This window comes from Oncorhynchus clarkii, chromosome 9 (assembly GCF_045791955.1).
Source record: "Oncorhynchus clarkii lewisi isolate Uvic-CL-2024 chromosome 9, UVic_Ocla_1.0, whole genome shotgun sequence".
NCBI classification, from domain to species: domain Eukaryota; kingdom Metazoa; phylum Chordata; class Actinopteri; order Salmoniformes; family Salmonidae; genus Oncorhynchus; species Oncorhynchus clarkii.
The window spans coordinates 20,820,002-20,838,830 of record NC_092155.1 but is presented as its reverse complement, the minus strand read 5'-3'; the positions used below and the strand labels follow the sequence as shown (position 1 = coordinate 20,838,830).

Here is an 18,829-nt window from a genome sequence, read left to right as displayed (position 1 = left end):
TACACAACAATTCATACTGTGTACGCACTGCCTTCCTAAGACTTTTCACATCTTTAGCCACCCAGCCCATTCACTTTATTGATTTATCTTTTCTCTCAGAAGCAGCTCCCAATGTCCCCTCATTAAGCAATACGCTAGCCGGTCCCATTCGGTTGATACCTGATACCTTTGTCCCTTCCACAAAAAGTGTAAAATGCTAAGACCACAACCATATATTTCCAGGAGATGTGCAGTACCAGCAAATCTTCTACAAGAAGACCAAACATTTGGTGGTTAAGAAGCCCTACACCACTTTTGGCAGAGTCTTATCCAGCTGGCCGTTCACCGCAGACAGTTCAGGCCCATCGCAAAGAGTCTTAGCTTCCCAAGCCAACCATTGCCAGTGTACCGAAGCCTGATAAATAAAATACAATTGCATTGGTCGCATACACATATTTAGCAGATGTTACTGCGGGTGTAGCAAAATGATTGTGTTCCTAGCTCCAACGGTGCAGTAATATCTAACAACAATACACGCACATCTAAAAAGTAAAAGAATGGAATTAAGAAATATTGAAATATTAGGATGAACAATGTCGGAGTCCAGAGTATATCAGTGGAGCCTGCTGAGGGGAGGACAGCTCATAATAATGGCTGGAACGGAGTAAATGGAATGGCATCAAACCATGTGTTTGATGTATTTGATACAACAATTCTGCTCCAGCCATTACCACGAGCCCGTCCTCCCCAGTTAAGGTGCCACAAACCTCCTGTTGAACTCTTGGCTTTCTCTCAACCAGCTTCATGAGGTAGTCACCTGGAATGCATTTCAATTAACAGGTGTGCCTTGTTAAAAGTTCATTTGTGGAATTTCTTTCCTTAATGCGTTTGAGCCAATCAATTGTGTTGTGACAAGGTCAGGGTGGTATACAGAAGATAGCCATATTTGGGCTAAGACCATGTCCATATTATTGCAAGAACAGCTCAAATAAGCAAAGAGAAATGACAGTCCATTACTTTAAGACATGAAGGTCAGTCAATACGTAACATTTCAAGAACTTTAAACGTTTTTTCAAGTGCAGTTGTAAAAACTATCAAGTGATATGATGAAACTGTCTCTCATGAGGACCGCCACAGGAAAGGAAGACCCAGAGTTACCTCTGCTGCAGAGGATAAGTTCATTAGAGTTACCAGCCTCAGAATTCGACAATTAACTGCACCTCAGATTGCAGTCCACATAAATGCTTCACAGAGTTCAAGTAGCAGACACATCTCTACATCAACTGTTCAGAGGAGACTGTTAATCAGGTCTCTATGGTCCAATTGCTGCAAAGTAACAACTACTAAAGGACACCAATAAGAAGAAGAGACTTGATTGGGCCTAGAAACACGCGCAATGGACATTAGACCTGTGGAAATCTGTCCTTTGGTCTGATGAGTCCAAATTTTAGATTTTTGGTTCCAACTGTCGTGTCTTTGTGAGATGCAGAGTTGGTGAACGGATGATCTCCGCATGTGTGGTTCCCACCATGAAGCATTGAGGAGGAGGTATGATGGTGTGGGGGTGCTTTGCTGGTGACACTGTCAGGGATTTGTTTAGAATTCAAGGCACACTGAACCAGCATGGCTACCACAGCATTCTGCAGAGTGTTCAGGATCTCAGACAGGGGCAAGGTACACCTTTCAACAAGACGATGACTCTAAGTACACAGCCAAGACAATGCAGGAGTGGCTTCGGGACAAGTCTCTAAATGTCCTTGAGTGGTCCAGCCAGAGCTCAGACTTGAAACAAATGGAACATCTCTGGAGAGACCTGAAAATAGCTGTGCAGCGACACTCCCCATCCAACTTGAGAAGAGCTTAAAAAGATCTGCAGAGAAGAATGGGAGAAACTCCCCAAATACAGGTGTGCCAAGCTTATAGCATCATAACCAATAACACTCTGTAATCACTGTCAAAGGTAGTGCTGAGTAAAGGGTCTGAATGCTTATGTAAATGTGATATTTCAGTTTTGTATTTTTCATATATTTGCAAAAAAATCTAAAAGCCTGTTTTTGCTTTGTCAAAATTTGGAAAAAGTAAAGGGGTCTGAATACTTTCAGAATGCACTGTATGTACAGTTGAAGTCGGACGTTTACATACACCTTAGCCAAATACATTTAAACTCAGTTTCACAATTCCTGACATTTAATCCTAGTAAAAATTCCCTGTTTTAGGTCAGTTAAGATCACCAGTTTATTTTAAGAATGTGAAATGTCAGAATAATAGTAGAGAATTATTTCAGCTTTTATTTCTTTCATCACATTCCCAGTAGGTCAGAAGTTTACATACACTCTGTTAGTATATGGTAGCATTGCCTTAAAATTGTTTAACTTGGGTCAGACATTTCAAGTAGCCTTCCACAAGCTTACCACAATAAGTTGGGTGAATTTTGGCCCCTTCCACCTGACAGAGCTGGTGTAACTGAGTCAGGTTTGTAGGCCTCCTTGATCGCACATGCTTTTTCAGTTCTGCCCACAAATGTTCTATAGGATTGAGGTCAGGGCTTTGTGATGGCCACTCCAATGCCTTGACTTTGTTGTTCTTAAGCCATTTTGCCACAACTTTGGACGTATGCTTGGGGTCATTGTCCATTTGGAAGACCCATTTGCGACCAAGCTTTTACTTCCTGACTGGTGTCTTCAGATGTTGCTTCAATATATCCACAGAATTTTCCTACCTCATGATGCCATCTATTTTGTGAAGTGCACCAGTTCCTCCTGCAGCAAAGCACCCCCACAACATGATGCTGCCATCCCCGTGCTTCACGGTTGGGATGGTGTTCTTTGGCTTGCAAGCCTCCCCCTTTTTCATCCAAACATAACGATGGTCATTATGGCCAAACAAGTTCTGTTTTTGTTTCATCAGACCAGAGGACATTTCTCCAAAACTAAGATCTTTGTCCCCATGTGTAGTTGCAAACCGTAGTCTGGCTTTTTTATGGCGGTTTTGGAGCAGTGGATTCTTCCTTGCTGAGCGGCCTTTCAGGTTATATCGATATAGGACTCGTTTTACTGTGGATATAGATACTTTTGTACCCGTTTTCTCCAGCATCTTCCCAAGGTCCTTTGCTGTTGTTCTGTGATTGATTTGCACTTTTCGCACCAAAGTACGTTCATCTCTAGGAGACAGAGCACGTCTCCTTCCTGAGCGGTATGACAACTGCGTGGTCCCATGGTGTTTATACTTGTGTACTATTGTTTGTACAGATAAACGTGGTACCTTCAGGCATTTGGAAATTGCTCCCCAGGATGAAGCAGACTTGTGGAGGTCTTGGCTTATTTCTTTTGATTTTACAATGATGTCAAGCAAAGAGGCATTGAGTTTGAAGGTAGGCCTTGAAATACATCCACAGGTACACCTCCAATTGACTCAAATTATGTCAATTAGCCTATCAGAAGCTTCTAAAGCCATGACATCATTTTCTGCAATTTTCCAAGCTGTTTAAAGGCACAGTCAACTTAGTCTATGTAAACTTCTGACCCACTGGAATTGTGATTCAGTGAATTATAAGTGAAATAATCTGTAAACAATTGTTGGAAAAATTACTTGTGTCGTGCTCAAAGTAGATGTCCTAACCGACTTTCCAAAACTATAGTTTGTTAACAAGAAATTTGTGGAGTGGTTGAAAAACGAGTTTTAAATTACTCTAACCTAAGTGTATGTAAACTTCCGACTTCAACTGTACATGTGTGTATGTGTGATGGGATGTATAGAAAATATGGACCGTATATTGATAGAAAATGTAGTATATCTGAAGAATAGTATATATACATCAATAGTTAAAAAGGATAGGCCTTGACAGTATGTAAACATTATTTAAAGTGATCAGTGTTCCATTATTAAAGTGATCAGTATTCGATGACTATGTACATAGGGAAGCAGCCTCTAAGGTGCATGGTAGAGTAACCGGGTGGTGGTTGTCTAGTGACCATGACTAAAGTACAGGGCAGGGTACTGGACTGGGGCTGGCTAGTGATGACTATTTAACAGTCTGATGGCCTTGAGATAGATGCTGTTTTAATCAGCTTAAAGGACTATAGCTGCGTTTACAAAGGCAGCCCAACTCTGATACTTTTTCAGTAATTGGTGTTTTGATCAATTAGATCAGTTCTGAAAAAGATCTGATGTGATTAAGACCAATTAGGCGAAAAAAATATGAGAATTGGGCTACCTGTGTAAACACAGCTATAGTCCTTTAAGCTGATTAAAACAGCATTTATCTCTTTTAGAATCAGGTGTGCTAGATTAGGGTTGGAGTAAACCTACAGGACAGTAGCTCTCCAGGAACAGGGCTGGAGAGCCCTGATGTAGAACCAACATAAAAAATATTTATATTTTCTATCAATCTTTTAAATGTGTCTGCCATTTCGTTCCAGTTCTCTGCTGCCTGTGACTGGAACGAATTGCAAAAATCGCTGAAGTTGGAGACTTTTATCTCCCTCACCAATTTCAAACATCTGCTATCTGAGCAGCTGCAGCTGTACATAGTCTATCGGTAAATAGCCCACCCAATTTTATCTACCTCATCCCCATACTGTTTTTATTTATTTACTTTTCTGCTCTTTTGCACACCAATATCTCTCTACCTGTACATGACCATCTGATCATTTATCACTCCAGTGTTAATCTGAAAAATTGTAATTATTCGCCTACCTTCTCATGCCTTTTGCACACAATGTATATAGACTCTCTTTTTTTTGTGTTATTGACTTGTTAATTGTTTACTCCATGTGTAACTCTGTGTTGTCTGTTCACACTGCTATGCTTTATCTTGGCCAGGTTGCAGTTTCAAATGAGAACTTGTTCTCAACTAGCCTCCCTGGTTAAATAAAGGTGAAATAAAAAAATTAATAAAAAATGGATTCATAGAAGATATTTGTATCAGCTGTACAGAGCTCTGTAGCATCAAACAGATGCTAGACATTCAGATACCCAAAGAATGTTTGTCAAAATCTTTGTCAAAATCTAAAATACAGGAGAGTGTACACTGTTTCATGTTAACTCAAGAACTGGGTGTTCAACAACAATGTTGTATGGTAAAAGTAAAATTGTATGAACAGTATAGTACAGTGTGTCTCAGGTCTAGAGACAGTGCAGAGAACGGTAGTTACAGATTGTTACACCTTGCAACTAGAGATTGACATTTTATGAGACTCCTACTCTATTGCACAGTTTTAACAACAGTTGAACCGTGCCAGCATGACATCAACATGAGGGTAGACTATTTGAACATGCATACATGTGCAAAGGCACAGAGGTTACATGTACAGTGCATTGCGAAAGTATTCGGCCCCCTTGAACTTTGCGACCTTTTGCCACATTTCAGGCTTCAAACATAAAGATATAAAACTGTATTTTTTTGTGAAGAATCAACAACAAGTGGGACACAATCATGAAGTGGAACGACATTTATTGGATATTTCAAACGTTTTTAACAAATCAAAAACTGAAAAATTGGGCGTGCAAAATTATTCAGCCCCCTTAAGTTAATACTTTGTAGCGCCACCTTTTGCTGCGATTACAGCTGTAAGTCGCTTGGGGTATGTCTCTATTAGTTTTGCACATCGAGAGACTGAAATTTTTTCCCATTCCTCCTTGCAAAACAGCTCGAGCTCAGTGAGGTTGGATGGAGAGCATTTGTGAACAGCAGTTTTCAGTTCTTTCCACAGATTCTCGATTGGATTCAGGTCTGGACTTTGACTTGGCCATTCTAACACCTGGATATGTTTATTTTTGAACCATTCCATTGTAGATTTTGCTTTATGTTTTGGATCATTGTCTTGTTGGAAGACAAATCTCGTCCCAGTCTCAGGTCTTTTGCAGACTCCATCAGGTTTTCTTCCAGAATGGTCCTGTATTTGGCTCCATCCATCTTCCCATCAATTTTAACCATCTTCCCTGTCCCTGCTGAAGAAAAGCAGGCCCAAACCATGATGCTGCCACCACCATGTTTGACAGTGGGTATGGTGTGTTCAGGGTGATGAGCTGTGTTGCTTTTACGCCAAACATAACGTTTTGCATTGTTGCCAAAAAGTTCAATTTTGGTTTCATCTGACCAGAGCACCTTCTTCCACATGTTTGGTGTGTCTCCCAGGTGGCTTGTGGCAAACTTTAAACGACACTTTTTATGGATATCTTTAAGAAATGGCTTTCTTCTTGCCACTCTTCCATAAAGGCCAGATGTGTGCAATATACGACTGATTGTTGTCCTATGGACAGAGTCTCCCACCTCAGCTGTAGATCTCTGCAGTTCATCCAGAGTGATCATGGGCCTCTTGGTTGCATCTCTGATCAGTCTTCTCCTTGTATGAGCTGAAAGTTTAGAGGGACGGCCAGGTCTTGGTAGATTTGCAGTGGTCTGATACTCCTTCCATTTCAATATTATCGCTTGCACAGTGCTCCTTGGGATGTTTAAAGCTTGGGAAATCTTTTTGTATCCAAATCCGACTTTAAACTTCTTCACAACAGTATCTCGGTCCTGCCTGGTGTGTTCCTTGTTCTTCATGATGCTCTCTGCGCTTTTGACGGACCTCTGAGACTATCACAGTGCAGGTGCATTTATACGGAGACTTGATTACACACAGGTGGATTGTATTTATCATCATTAGTCATTTAGGTCAACATTGGATCATTCAGAGATCCAGAGTGGATCATTCAGAGATCATTCAGAGTGTTTGCTGCACTGAAAGTAAAGGGGCTGAATAATTTTGCACGCCCAATTTTTCAGTTTTTGATTTGTTAAAAAAGTTTGAAATATCCAATAAATGTCGTTCCACTTCATGATTGTGTCCCACATGTTGTTGATTCTTCACAAAAAAATACAGTTTTATATCTTTATGTTTGAAGCCTGAAATGTGGCAAAAGGTCGCAAAGTTCAAGGGGGCCGAATACTTTCGCAAGGCACTGTACAACAACACCTAGCCCAATAGAAAGAAATATGGCATAACACTCATACAAATTAGCTTAAGTAGGTAGGCAGACAGTATCTACCTGCAGCCATGTCTATCAGGCATGCTTAGGCAAATATTATTGTTATTATTATTTTAATTGTTTAACTTTACCCTTATTTTACCAGGTGAGTTGATTGAGAACACATTCTCATTTGTAGCAACGACTTGGGGAATAGTTACATGGGAGAGGAGGGGGATTAATGAGACAGTTGTAAACTGGGGATGATTAGGTGACCGTGATGGGATGAGGGCGAGATTGGGAATTTAGCCATGACACCGGGGTTAACACTCCTACTCTTACGATAAGCTAGCCATATCTAAGACTAAAAAGAGAAGAGGTTTTACAATTGAGATACAAAAGATCTGATTGTAAAACCTTTTCTATTTTTAATCATAGATATGGCTACCAGTAGTTGTTTAGCTAGTTTAGTTAGCTAGCTACCTAGCTAAGTTGGCAAACAGACAAATAATTACATTTCCCCCCCACTGTAACACACAGTGGTGGTGTGTGGGTAAAATCACTGTGGAAGATGAGCCAGGGGAAAAAATGCCATATTAGAACCTATATGTTGTGACCATTGCATTGTTTGCTCTATAACCATTTCATATGCCTTGCCACCGTGATATATAGGCCTAAGGCTGAGACAATAAGAAGACACAGTGGCAGAATCATTTCAACCACACCTTTGTTTCATCACAAAGCCAGAGAGTAACCTCCACAAAGCATATTGCATGGGACAAGCAGTTACATAACTTACAGCATGGTCAAGCAAGTTAATGTTTCTGTCATTTTCGCACCACTAAACAACTATTGATTTAGAACCACGGAGAGTTACCGCAAGTCACAAAGAAAACAGGAGCTGCCTCCACTATTCCAGCACTATTTCAACTTCAACATTTCAACATCATGTAATCACCTCTGCTTAGTCCAATACAGTTCGAACTAAAAGATACCAAAAACTATTTAGTCCAATCAATGTAAGCTAAATATAATGTGGATGACCATGGCTCTGATTTGTGTGCGTGGGAGTGCAACAACAACAAAAAACATGTTGACTCACACTACTTGTAGAGAAATGCCAATGCCATCCTCCTCTCTTTCATGTTGACAAAACGTTCTACCACGCTGTCATACAGTACATGCTTAAATGTTTTGTTGTCCTAGGCTACCTGGCTAAAATGCTTGCTCGCTAGCCTAACGTCCTTTCATGGGCAACGTTAACTAGTTGTTTTTTTAATTAAAATTTCATCTTTTCATCTTTAAGTTCCCATTTCATCTTTAAGTTCAAATTTCATCTTTAAGTTCTCATTTGCAACTGCGACCTGGCCAAGATAAAGCATAGCAATTCGACACATACAACAACACAGAATTACACATGGAATAAACACAAAATACAGTCAATAATACAGTAGAACAAAATAAAAAAAAAATTCTATATACAGTGAGTGCAAATGAGGTAAATTAAGGCAATAAATAGGCCATGGTGGCAAAGTAATTACAATATAGCAATTAAACACTGGAATGGTAGATGTGCAGAAGATTAATGTGCAAGTAGAGATAACTGGGGTGCAAAGGAGCAAGATAAATAAATAAATACAGTATGGGGATGAGGTAGGTAGATAGATGGGCTGTTTACAGATGGGCTATGTACAGGTGCAGTGATCTGTGAGCTGCTCTGACAGGTGGTGCTTAAAGCTAGTGAGGGAGATATGAGTCTCCAGCTTCAGAGATTTTTGCAGTTCGTTCCAGTCATTGGCAGCAGAGAACTGGAAGGAGAGGCAGCCAAAGGAAGAATTAGCTTTGGGGGTGACCAGTGAGATATACAGTGCCTTGCGAAAGTATTCGGCCCCCTTGAACTTTGCGACCTTTTGCCACATTTCAGGCTTCAAACATAAAGATATAAAACTGTATTTTTTTGTGAAGAATCAACAACAAGTGGGACACAATCATGAAGTGGAACGACATTTATTGGATATTTCAAACTTTTTTAACAAATCAAAAACTGAAAAATTGGGCGTGCAAAATTATTCAGCCCCCTTAAGTTAATACTTTGTAGCGCCACCTTTTGCTGCGATTACAGCTGTAAGTCGCTTGGGGTATGTCTCTATCAGTTTTGCACATCGAGAGACTGACATTTTTTCCCATTCCTCCTTGCAAAACAGCTCGAGCTCAGTGAGGTTGGATGGAGAGCATTTGTGAACAGCAGTTTTCAGTTCTTTCCACAGATTCTCGATTGGATTCAGGTCTGGACTTTGACTTGGCCATTCTAACACCTGGATATGTTTATTATTGAACCATTCCATTGTAGATTTTGCTTTATGTTTTGGATCATTGTCTTGTTGGAAGACAAATCTCCGTCCCAGTCTCAGGTCTTTTGCAGACTCCATCAGGTTTTCTTCCAGAATGGTCCTGTATTTGGCTCCATCCATCTTCCCATCAATTTTAACCATCTTCCCTGTCCCTGCTGAAGAAAAGCAGGCCCAAACCATGATGCTGCCACCACCATGTTTGACAGTGGGTATGGTGTGTTCAGGGTGATGAGCTGTGTTGCTTTTACGCCAAACATAACGTTTTGCATTGTTGCCAAAAAGTTCAATTTTGGTTTCATCTGACCAGAGCACCTTCTTCCACATGTTTGGTGTGTCTCCCAGGTGGCTTTTGGCAAACTTTAAACAACACTTTTTATGGATATCTTTAAGAAATGGCTTTCTTCTTGCCACTCTTCCATAAAGGCCAGATTTGTGCAATATACGACTGATTGTTGTCCTATGGACAGAGTCTCCCACCTCAGCTGTAGATCTCTGCAGTTCATCCAGAGTGATCATGGGCCTCTTGGCTGCATCTCTGATCAGTCTTCTCCTTGTATGAGCTGAAAGTTTAGAGGGACGGCCAGGTCTTGGTAGATTTGCAGTGGTCTGATACTCCTTCCATTTCAATATTATCGCTTGCACAGTGCTCCTTGGGATGTTTAAAGCTTGGGAAATCTTTTTGTATCCAAATCCGGCTTTAAACTTCTTCACAACAGTATCTCGGACCTGCCTGGTGTGTTCCTTGTTCTTCATGATGCTCTCTGCGCTTTTAACGGACCTCTGAGACGATCACAGTGCAGGTGCATTTATACAGAGACTTGATTACACACAGGTGGATTGTATTTATCATCATTAGTCATTTAGGTCAACATTGGATCATTCAGAGATCCTCACTGAACTTGTGGAGAGAGTTTGCTGCACTGAAAGTAAAGGGGCTGAATAATTTTGCACGCCCAATTTTTCAGTTTTTGATTTGTTAAAAAAGTTTGAAATATCCAATAAATGTCGTTCCACTTCATGATTGTGTCCCACTTGTTGTTGATTCTTCACAAAAAAATACAATTTTATATCTTTAAGGTTGACGCCTGAAATGTGGCAAAAGGTCGCAAAGTTCAAGGGGGCCGAATACTTTCGCAAGGCACTGTACCTGCTGGAGCACGTGCTACGGGTGGGTGCTACTATGGTGACCAGTGAGCTGAGATAAGGTGGTGCTTTACCTAGCAGAGACTTGTAGATAACCTGTAGCCAGTGGGTTTGGCGACAAGTATGAAGCGAGGGCCAACCAACGAGAGCGTACAGGTCGCAATGGGGGGTAGTGTATGGGACTTTGGTGACAAAACGGATGGCACTGTGATAGACGGCATCCAGTTTGTTGAGTAGAGTGTTGGAGGCTATTTTATAGATGACATCACCGAAGTCGAGATTCGGTAGGATGGTCAGTTTTACGAGGGTATATTTGGCAGCATGAGTGAAGGATGCTTTGTTGTGAAATAGGAAGCCGATTCTAGATTTAATTTTGGATTGGAGATGCTTAATGTGAGTCTGGAAGGAGAGTTTACAGTCTAACCAGACACCCAGGTATTTGTAGTTGTCAGAGCCGTCCAGAGTAGTGATGCTAGACGGGCGAGCAGGTGTGGGCAGTGATCGATTGAATAGCATCCATTTAGCTTTACTTGCGTTTAAGAGCAGTTGGAGGCCACGGAAGGAGAGTTGTATGGCATTGAAGCTCGTCTGGAGGTTAGTTAACGCAATGTCCAAAGAGGGGCCAGATGTATACAGAATGGTGTCGTCTGCGTAGAGGTGGATCAGAGAATCGCCAGCAGCAAGAAAAACATCATTGATGTATACAGAGAAGAGAATCGGCTCGAGAATTGTACACATTGGCACACCCATAGAGACTGCCAGAGGTCCGGACAACAGGCCCTCTATCAGAGAAGTAGTTGGTAAACCAGGCGAGGCAATCATTTGAGAAACCAAGGCAGTCGAGTCTGCCAATAAGAATGTGGTGATTGACAGAGTCGAAAGCCTTGGCCAGGTCGATGAATAGGGCTGCACAGTAATGTATCTTATCGATGATGGTTATGATGTCGTTTAGGCCCTTGAGCGTGGCTGAGGTGCACCCATGACCAGCTCTGAAACCAGATTGCATAGCGGAGAAGGTACGGTGGGATTCAAAATGGTCGGTAATCTGTTTAACGTGGCTTTTGAAGACCTTAGAATGACAGGGTAGGATAGATATAGGTCTGTAGCAGTTTGGGTCTAGAGTGTCACCCCCTTTGAAGGGGGGATGACCGCGGCAGCTTTCCAATCTTTGGGAATCTCAGACGATACGAAAGAGAGGTTGAACAGGCTAGTAATAGGGGTTGCAACAATTTCTGCAGATAATTTTAGAAAGAGAGGGTCCAGATTGTCTAGCCCGGCTGATTTCTATGGGTTCAGGTTTTGCAGCTCTTTCAGAACATCAGCTATCTGGATTTGGGTGAAGGAGAAATGGTGGGGGCTTTAGCGGGTTGCTGTGGAGGGTGCCGGGCAGTTGACCGGGGTAGGGGTAGCCAGGTGGAAAGCATGGCCAGCCGTAGAGAAATGCTTTTTGAAATTCTCAAATTATAGTGGATTTATCGGTGGTGACAGTGTTTCCTAGCCTCAGAGCAGTGGACAGCTGGGAGGAGGTGTGCTTATTCTCCATGGACTTTAAAGTGTCTCAGAACTTTTTAGAGTCAGTACTATAGGATGCAAATTTCTGTTTGAAAAAACTAGCCTTAGCTTTTCTAACTGCCTGTGTATATTTGTTCCTAACTTTCCTGAAAAGTTGCATATCACGGGGGCTATTCAATGCTAATGCAGAATGCCACAGGATGTTTTTGTGCTGGTCAAGGGCAGACAGGTCTGGAGTGAACCAAGGACTATATCTATTCCTAGTTCTAAATGTTTTGAGTGGGGCATGCTTATTTAAGATGGTGAGGAAGGCACTTTTAAAGAATAGCCAGGCATCATCTACTGACGGGATGAGGTCAATGTCATTCCAGGATACCACGGCCAGGTCGATTAGAAAGGCCTGCTCGCAGAAGTGTTTTAGGGAGCGTTTGACAGTGATGAGGGGTGGTCGTTTGGTCGCAGACTCATTACGGATGCAGGCAATGAGGCAGTGATCGCTGAGATCTTGATTGAAAACGTCAGAGGTGTATTTGGAGGGCGAGTTAGTTAGGATGACATCTATGAGGGTGCCTGTGTTTACAGATTTGGGGTTGTACCTGGTAGGTTCATTGATAATTTGTGTGAGATTGAGGGCCTCAAGCTTAGATTGTAGGATGGCCGGGGTGTTAAGCATGTCCCAGTTTAGGTCACCTAGTAGCACGAGCTCAGAAGATAGATGGGGGGCAATCAATTCACATATGGTATCGAGGGCACAGCTGGGGGCAGAGGGAGGTCTATAGCAAGCGACAACAGTGAGAGACTTGTTTCTGGAAAGGTGAATTTTTAGAAGTAGAAGCTCGAATTGTTTGGGTACACACTTGGATAGTAATACAGAACTCTGCAGGCTATCTTTGCAGTAGATTGTTAACATTAGGCTTCTACATTTAGCTACATATTCAACTTCTATCCTCTCAGGCCAGGGGCACAATGTTTTATTTTATGGTTGGATCAGAATCGCTGTTATAATCATTGGCCAGTACAGAGAATTAAGTAAAACCACAAGTCCAAATCCTTATCTCCATCCAAGGCTAATTTAGGAAAGGACCAATTTTAGCTAGTTAGCTAGCCACCAGAGGAAAACAACACAACGAGATACATAACGAGTTTCTGTCAATGACGTATGCTCTCGATTCGATGTGAATGGAGTGAAGCCAAATCCAAACTGGCTTCCCTTTACACTTTTTTTTGGTGCGCCAGGACCATTCAGAGTTGAGCTCACTCAGTTTAGCTCAATGCTGATTGACTATTATTTTATTTAAAAATGATCCAGGGAGGCCAAATACTCGCTGGCTTCCCTTGCATTCAATGCTACGGGCAGCAATAATTTCATACTCTTTTGGACCAGACTGCATCAGATAGATGGCCTACACATACAGAGACATAGGGGCGCTGTTTCGCTCGCTCAGATTTTTTCTCCGGTGAGATACTGTACATCCAGCCGCTTGCGAATTGAAGGTCACTTTTTGGGGAAGCCTGGTTTCCCTTGGCATCCATGAGTACATGCCACTGGTAACACAGTAGAATGTTAGCCAGCAATACACAATATGGGTTTCAATAGATAAACTAAAGTTAGCTAGGTGGCTTGCAGGAAAAATAACTGACTTAGCTAGGCACCGTATTTGTCATCTGCCCTCTTGGTGCTGGCATTTGCTGTAGCTGAGCTTCTAACGCTAACTAAATCCAAGTCTTTGTTTTGAATCCTCTTTGCTAGCTAATTGATGCTCTATCGTCAAATTCGGGTTGATTAGAGGAATCGCTTGAAGCCATTGCATCTGGTCAGTTCTTAAAATTTTGCCCAAACGATTGTTGTTAGTGTCCACCTCCTTTTCAAAGAAGCCTGCCTTGGGGGAGGGACGGGGGCCAGAGCACGAAGCAACGTCCAAACACAAGTTGTCGTTTTTCAGTGACTGGAAAATATGTCTGATTGTACATTTACTGATGAATCCACCGATAGAAACATTGCTGAAAGACATCAAATGGCTCTATCGAACAAGGACAACCATATCTACACCCACAAAAACGTATAGTGCGATAAGTATAACATGGAGCCTTTGCGAAAGGCCACAAAGCAGGACTAGACTATATGCATTTTTAGATACACACACAGCAGAGTGAAATAGAGAGCAATGACGTGGCTGCACAAATGTGTCCTAGTACGCAATCTTCGGGGACCACTTTTGCCTCGTGAGCGCCACTTTCACAACTACTGGCTAAAAAGTTTACAAAAGTACTGGAGAATCTCTTTAACCATGTAAGTCAATCAAGATTCAAGTCAATCACCTTATTATTGACAATGACTGCCTGGCAAGTGGCACAAAAAACAACTCCTGAACTCCCCGGTTGGCCCACTATTAATAACTGACTAATATAATTACCAGTAAATCAAACTAAAACAGATTAGCCAGACATGATGTGAGTCAGACAGGCAGAGAGGGTAGGTTGGGAAAGTAAGTGTTACCTGGTCCAATTGAAACTCTGTGGTTTGGGGTTTCCTCCACTGACACAACTGAGGGCAGCTTCCTCCAGACCAGCATACCAGTTCTGATCAAACCCAGAGATCTCTGCATTGGGAGGATCTAGAATAGAGGAACATGATCAAAGTCATTATTTTGGCAGAACATGGCAGATACACAGAAATACACAATCACACACACTAATAATAAAGTCAGGATAAAAAATGAGCTGTAAAAGATCTTCCTGGTGAGAAAGAAGCACATTCAGCTTACAATTAAGTTACTTTAGATTCTGAATTCTACCAGGGACTTTAAATAAAAAGGGGTATATTAAATGGAAAAGTCACCGAGGGCATAGAAGTCTGTATAAACATGTAGTGAAGTGTCACAATTAAAAATGATATTTCATCTCACGTCTAGATTCATAGTTATTAAAGGCCCGGTCCAGTCAAAAACTAGATTTTTCTGTGTTTTGTATATATTTCCACACTGAGGTTGGAATAATTCTGTGAAAACGATGATAATGCCCTTTTAGTGTGAGAGCTGTTTTAAAAGACTGCCTGTTTTGGTGGGTTGGATTTTTGGCCTTCCATGGTGACATCACCATGCGGTAAATTAGTTAATAGACCAATAAGAAAGAGAAGTCCAAGCCTCTCTGTTAATAACAGCAACAACAAAAAATCCCCTTGTAAAATGCCCTTTTCTAAGACCATTTGAATTGAAAACAATCACTAGAAGGTACTCTTGTTACCCTGAAATGATTTGATATTGAGATAAAAACGGCTGCATTGGACCTTTTAATGCGAAGTCTAAACTCACAGTGCACCACCAGGTTGTTTGTGATCCTGCGTGGTTCCTTCAGAGCCGGGTGCGTCACCAGACAGTCCAGCCTCTTCCCATCCATACTCCTCAGGGGATGCAGAGAGAAGTGGGTGGAGACTGAACCACCCTCCAAACTCCTGTTGTGTGATTGGCCTGGTAGTTCTGTGTCCCAGGAGAGGTTGGGCGGAGGGCGGGCCACAGAGCGGCAGGATGCAGCCAATTGGAAGGACTGGCCTTCGACAAGGATCACAGGGTCCAGGGAGGAAATGGGCGTGGCTGCGGGGGTCAAGGGTCAAATGTCAAAGGAATCAACTATTCCTTGGTCTTAGTGCTTGGGAAGGTGATCTTAGAACTGGTCTTAGTTGTTAATTGGAGGTTAAGCTGATCCTAGAACATTGTGACATGATGCTTCAGGGGGTGGAAGTTCTTAAATGCTTAACTAGGATCAGCTTTATGATCCAAGCTGAAATCTAATGAAATCTAGATTTCTAAAGTACTCTGTTAGGTAGATGTTTAAAAAACAGAAACTTTTATCTTAAAAAGACAGCTGGATACACTGACAGTTACAATGACAGTTGTGGCTTACATGACTACTATCACCACTAGAGCTATTGTTTTAGCTAATAATACTACAACTGACACCTGTAAACATCATCATCAATCATTATTATAATCATCGTCATCAGGACATTATACTCTGTAAATCCAAGTCCTACAATGAGTAAGGGGAAGCAAGGGGAGGGACTTACTCCACACGGTGAGTGACAGCTGTCGTTCGAAGTTCCCCGAGGGGAAGGTGCTGATGTGACAGTTGTACCTGCCCTCATCTGACTCAACGGTGTTCATGATGATCAGGGATGAGTCCACGGTGGGTTTCCTGCTGCTGAACCGCACACGCCCTGAGTACTGACCAAACTCTGAGAGAGGGGGGAGATTGAGGAGAAGGGGAGGGGGGTCATACAGGGAGAGTGAAGAGGGGGGTGGGTGAGAGAGAAGAAGACCGAGTTAGAAAGAGAGATAGAGAGGAAGTGAGATATGGGGGTGGCAAAAAGAGAGAGATGGAGTAGCTAGATTGAAACTGAATATGTGGTTTTGTCTTCCACTCTAAATATAACTTGTAAGGCTTCGAGGGCAAAGCAGATGAACTACCAATACATAAAGAGATGGATGGTTGACACTCTTAGTACTTTAACATCTATATGTATGTGTCCTACCTGTGTGTCCGTCGGTGTGGTGTACTGTGATGATCTGGTCCTTGGTGCCATCTGCTTTCTCCTTGGTCCAGGTGACCTGTGACAATGAGAGACGAGACCATTCTGTTAGGGACGTCTTTTCTAAGATAAAACCAGATATGTCGAACAGAGCATTATGGGTACTGTAGTAACTCATGCTACAGACCTGAACCACCACCTGGCCCACTTCCACCTTGAACTGGCAGGGCAGCCGGGTCTCAGCCTCAGCCAGGGAGTCGAAGGAGTACGGGAGAGAGGGCTCCACAAAGTCCCCCTGCACCACAGCGACTGGGGGGAGGGGGGGGAGCATGGGAAGGAGAGATGGAAGGGGGAGAAAGAGAGTTATTTATTTGTTGACTTTATTGTCCCCTTGGGGAAAATGTGTGTGGCATTGTTGACGTCATTTACAATAGAAATACAACACAATGTCACAGTGTAGCGAGAGAGATAATGAGAGGTTGAAAGACATTAGGAAGACTGTGCACTGAACCATGAGGATTTTGTAGTCTTAACACTTTCCTTACTGTCCTTTATATGCTTCAGGGGGTGAGCAACAGAAAGAATGAGAAGAGAGGAGATGTAGAGGATAGAGAGATGTGGTTGGAAAGAAGACAGAGAGGCCAAGAGATGGGGGGGGGGGAACAGTACACAAAGAAGAAAGGGAGGCAGTCAGAGGGAGGACATAGAGCAAGCGATTCGATGTGTCAGTGAGGATATGTCGCTTGACTTGTTGCACTAGTGAACCTCCGAGTGTCCAGAGAAACACACACACACACATACTCACGTGCACACACACAGTGACTGCAAACGCATGCACACACAATGCAAACGCACACATATACGCACACGTATGTACGCACAACCTGACCTATTTGATGTAGACATCTTATATCATCTAAAGTGGCACACTAAAGTGGCACACTGTTTTGCCAAGTCACAACATTGATGATCCTTATGGAATTAAGGCCTGATTGCCATCTCCTTTTCTCATTAAAACAACGTGTTCTTTTTTGGCCAAACAGCTCACTCTTAGCGTAACAGAAAAAGCATTTATGCAACCTACCAAATACCAATACAAATGTAGTAAAAATGTAAAAATGTTGTAATCGTGCTCTATGTAGAGTAATTTTTATACCCATAATACATTTAGGATACCAGTTCCAGATAACATGAACTCAGCAAAAAAAAAAAAACCCTCTTTCAAATATAATTTCGTAAAAATCCAAATTACTTCACAGACCTTCATTGTAAAGGATTTAAATACGGTTTCCCATGCTTGTTCAATGAGCCGTAAACAATTAATGAACATGCACCTGTGGAACGGTCGTTAAGACACTAACAGCTTACAGACGGTAGGCAATTAAGGTCACAGTTATGAAAACGTAGGACACTAAAGAGGCCTTTCTACTGACTCTGAAAAATATCAAAAGAAAAATGCCCAGGGTCCCTGCTCAACTGCGTGAATGTGCCTTAGGTATGCTGCAAGGAGGCATGAGGAGTGCAGATGTTGCCAGGGCAATAAATTGCAATGTCCGTACTGTGAGACACCGAAGACAGCGCTACAGGGAGACAAGACGGACAGCTGATCGTCCTCACAGTGGCAGACCACGTGTAACAACACCTGCAGAGGATCAGTACATCCGAACATCACACTTGGGGGACAGATACAGGATGGCAACAACAACTGCCAGAGTTACCCCAGGAACGCACTGTCCCTCCATCAGTGCTCAGACTGTCTGCAATAGGCTGAGAGAGGCTAGACTAAGGGCTTGTAGGCATGTTGTCTGGTGAGGATCTGCCTTACATCACTGGCAACAACGTCGCCGGACCAGACAGGACTGGCAAAAAGTGATCTTCACTGACAAGTCGTGGTTTTGTCTCACCAGGGGTGATGGTCGGATTTGCGTTTATCGTCGAAGGAATGAGCGTTACACCGAGGCCTGTACTCTGGAGCGGGATCGATTTGGAGGTGGAGGGGCTGTCATGGACTGGGGCGGTGTGTCACAGCATCATGGGACTGAGCTTGTTGTCATTGCAGGCAATCTCAACGCTGTGCATTACAGGGAAGACATCCTCCTCCTTCATGTGGTACCCTTCCTGCAGGCTCATCCTGACATGACCCTCCAGCATGACAATGCCACCAGCCATACTGCTCGTTCTATGTGACTTCCTGCACGACAGGAATATCAGTGTTCTGCCATGGCCAACGAAGAGCCTGGATCTCAATCCCATTGAGCACGTCTGGGACCTGTTGGATCGGAGGGTGACGGCGAGGGCCATTCCCTCCAGAAATGTCCAGGAACTTGCAGATGCCTTAGTGGAAGAGTGGGGTGACATCTCACAGCAA

At 42.6% G+C, this 18,829-nt stretch overlaps 1 protein-coding gene across 1 annotated transcript in view; it reads right to left on the bottom strand.

Annotated features, from left to right (window-relative positions):
- LOC139416071 (nectin-4-like) overlaps positions 1–18,829 on the bottom strand; it is a 31,302-nt gene that overhangs the window by 9,383 nt on the left and 3,090 nt on the right. The window contains exons 2-6 of the mRNA XM_071164325.1: positions 16,649–16,770; positions 16,465–16,540; positions 16,000–16,167; positions 15,248–15,526; positions 14,434–14,551 (exon numbers count right to left, since the gene is read on the bottom strand). Coding sequence (XP_071020426.1) covers positions 14,434–14,551; positions 15,248–15,526; positions 16,000–16,167; positions 16,465–16,540; positions 16,649–16,770 — 763 coding nt within the window. The remainder of the gene's footprint in view (positions 1–14,433; positions 14,552–15,247; positions 15,527–15,999; positions 16,168–16,464; positions 16,541–16,648; positions 16,771–18,829) is intronic.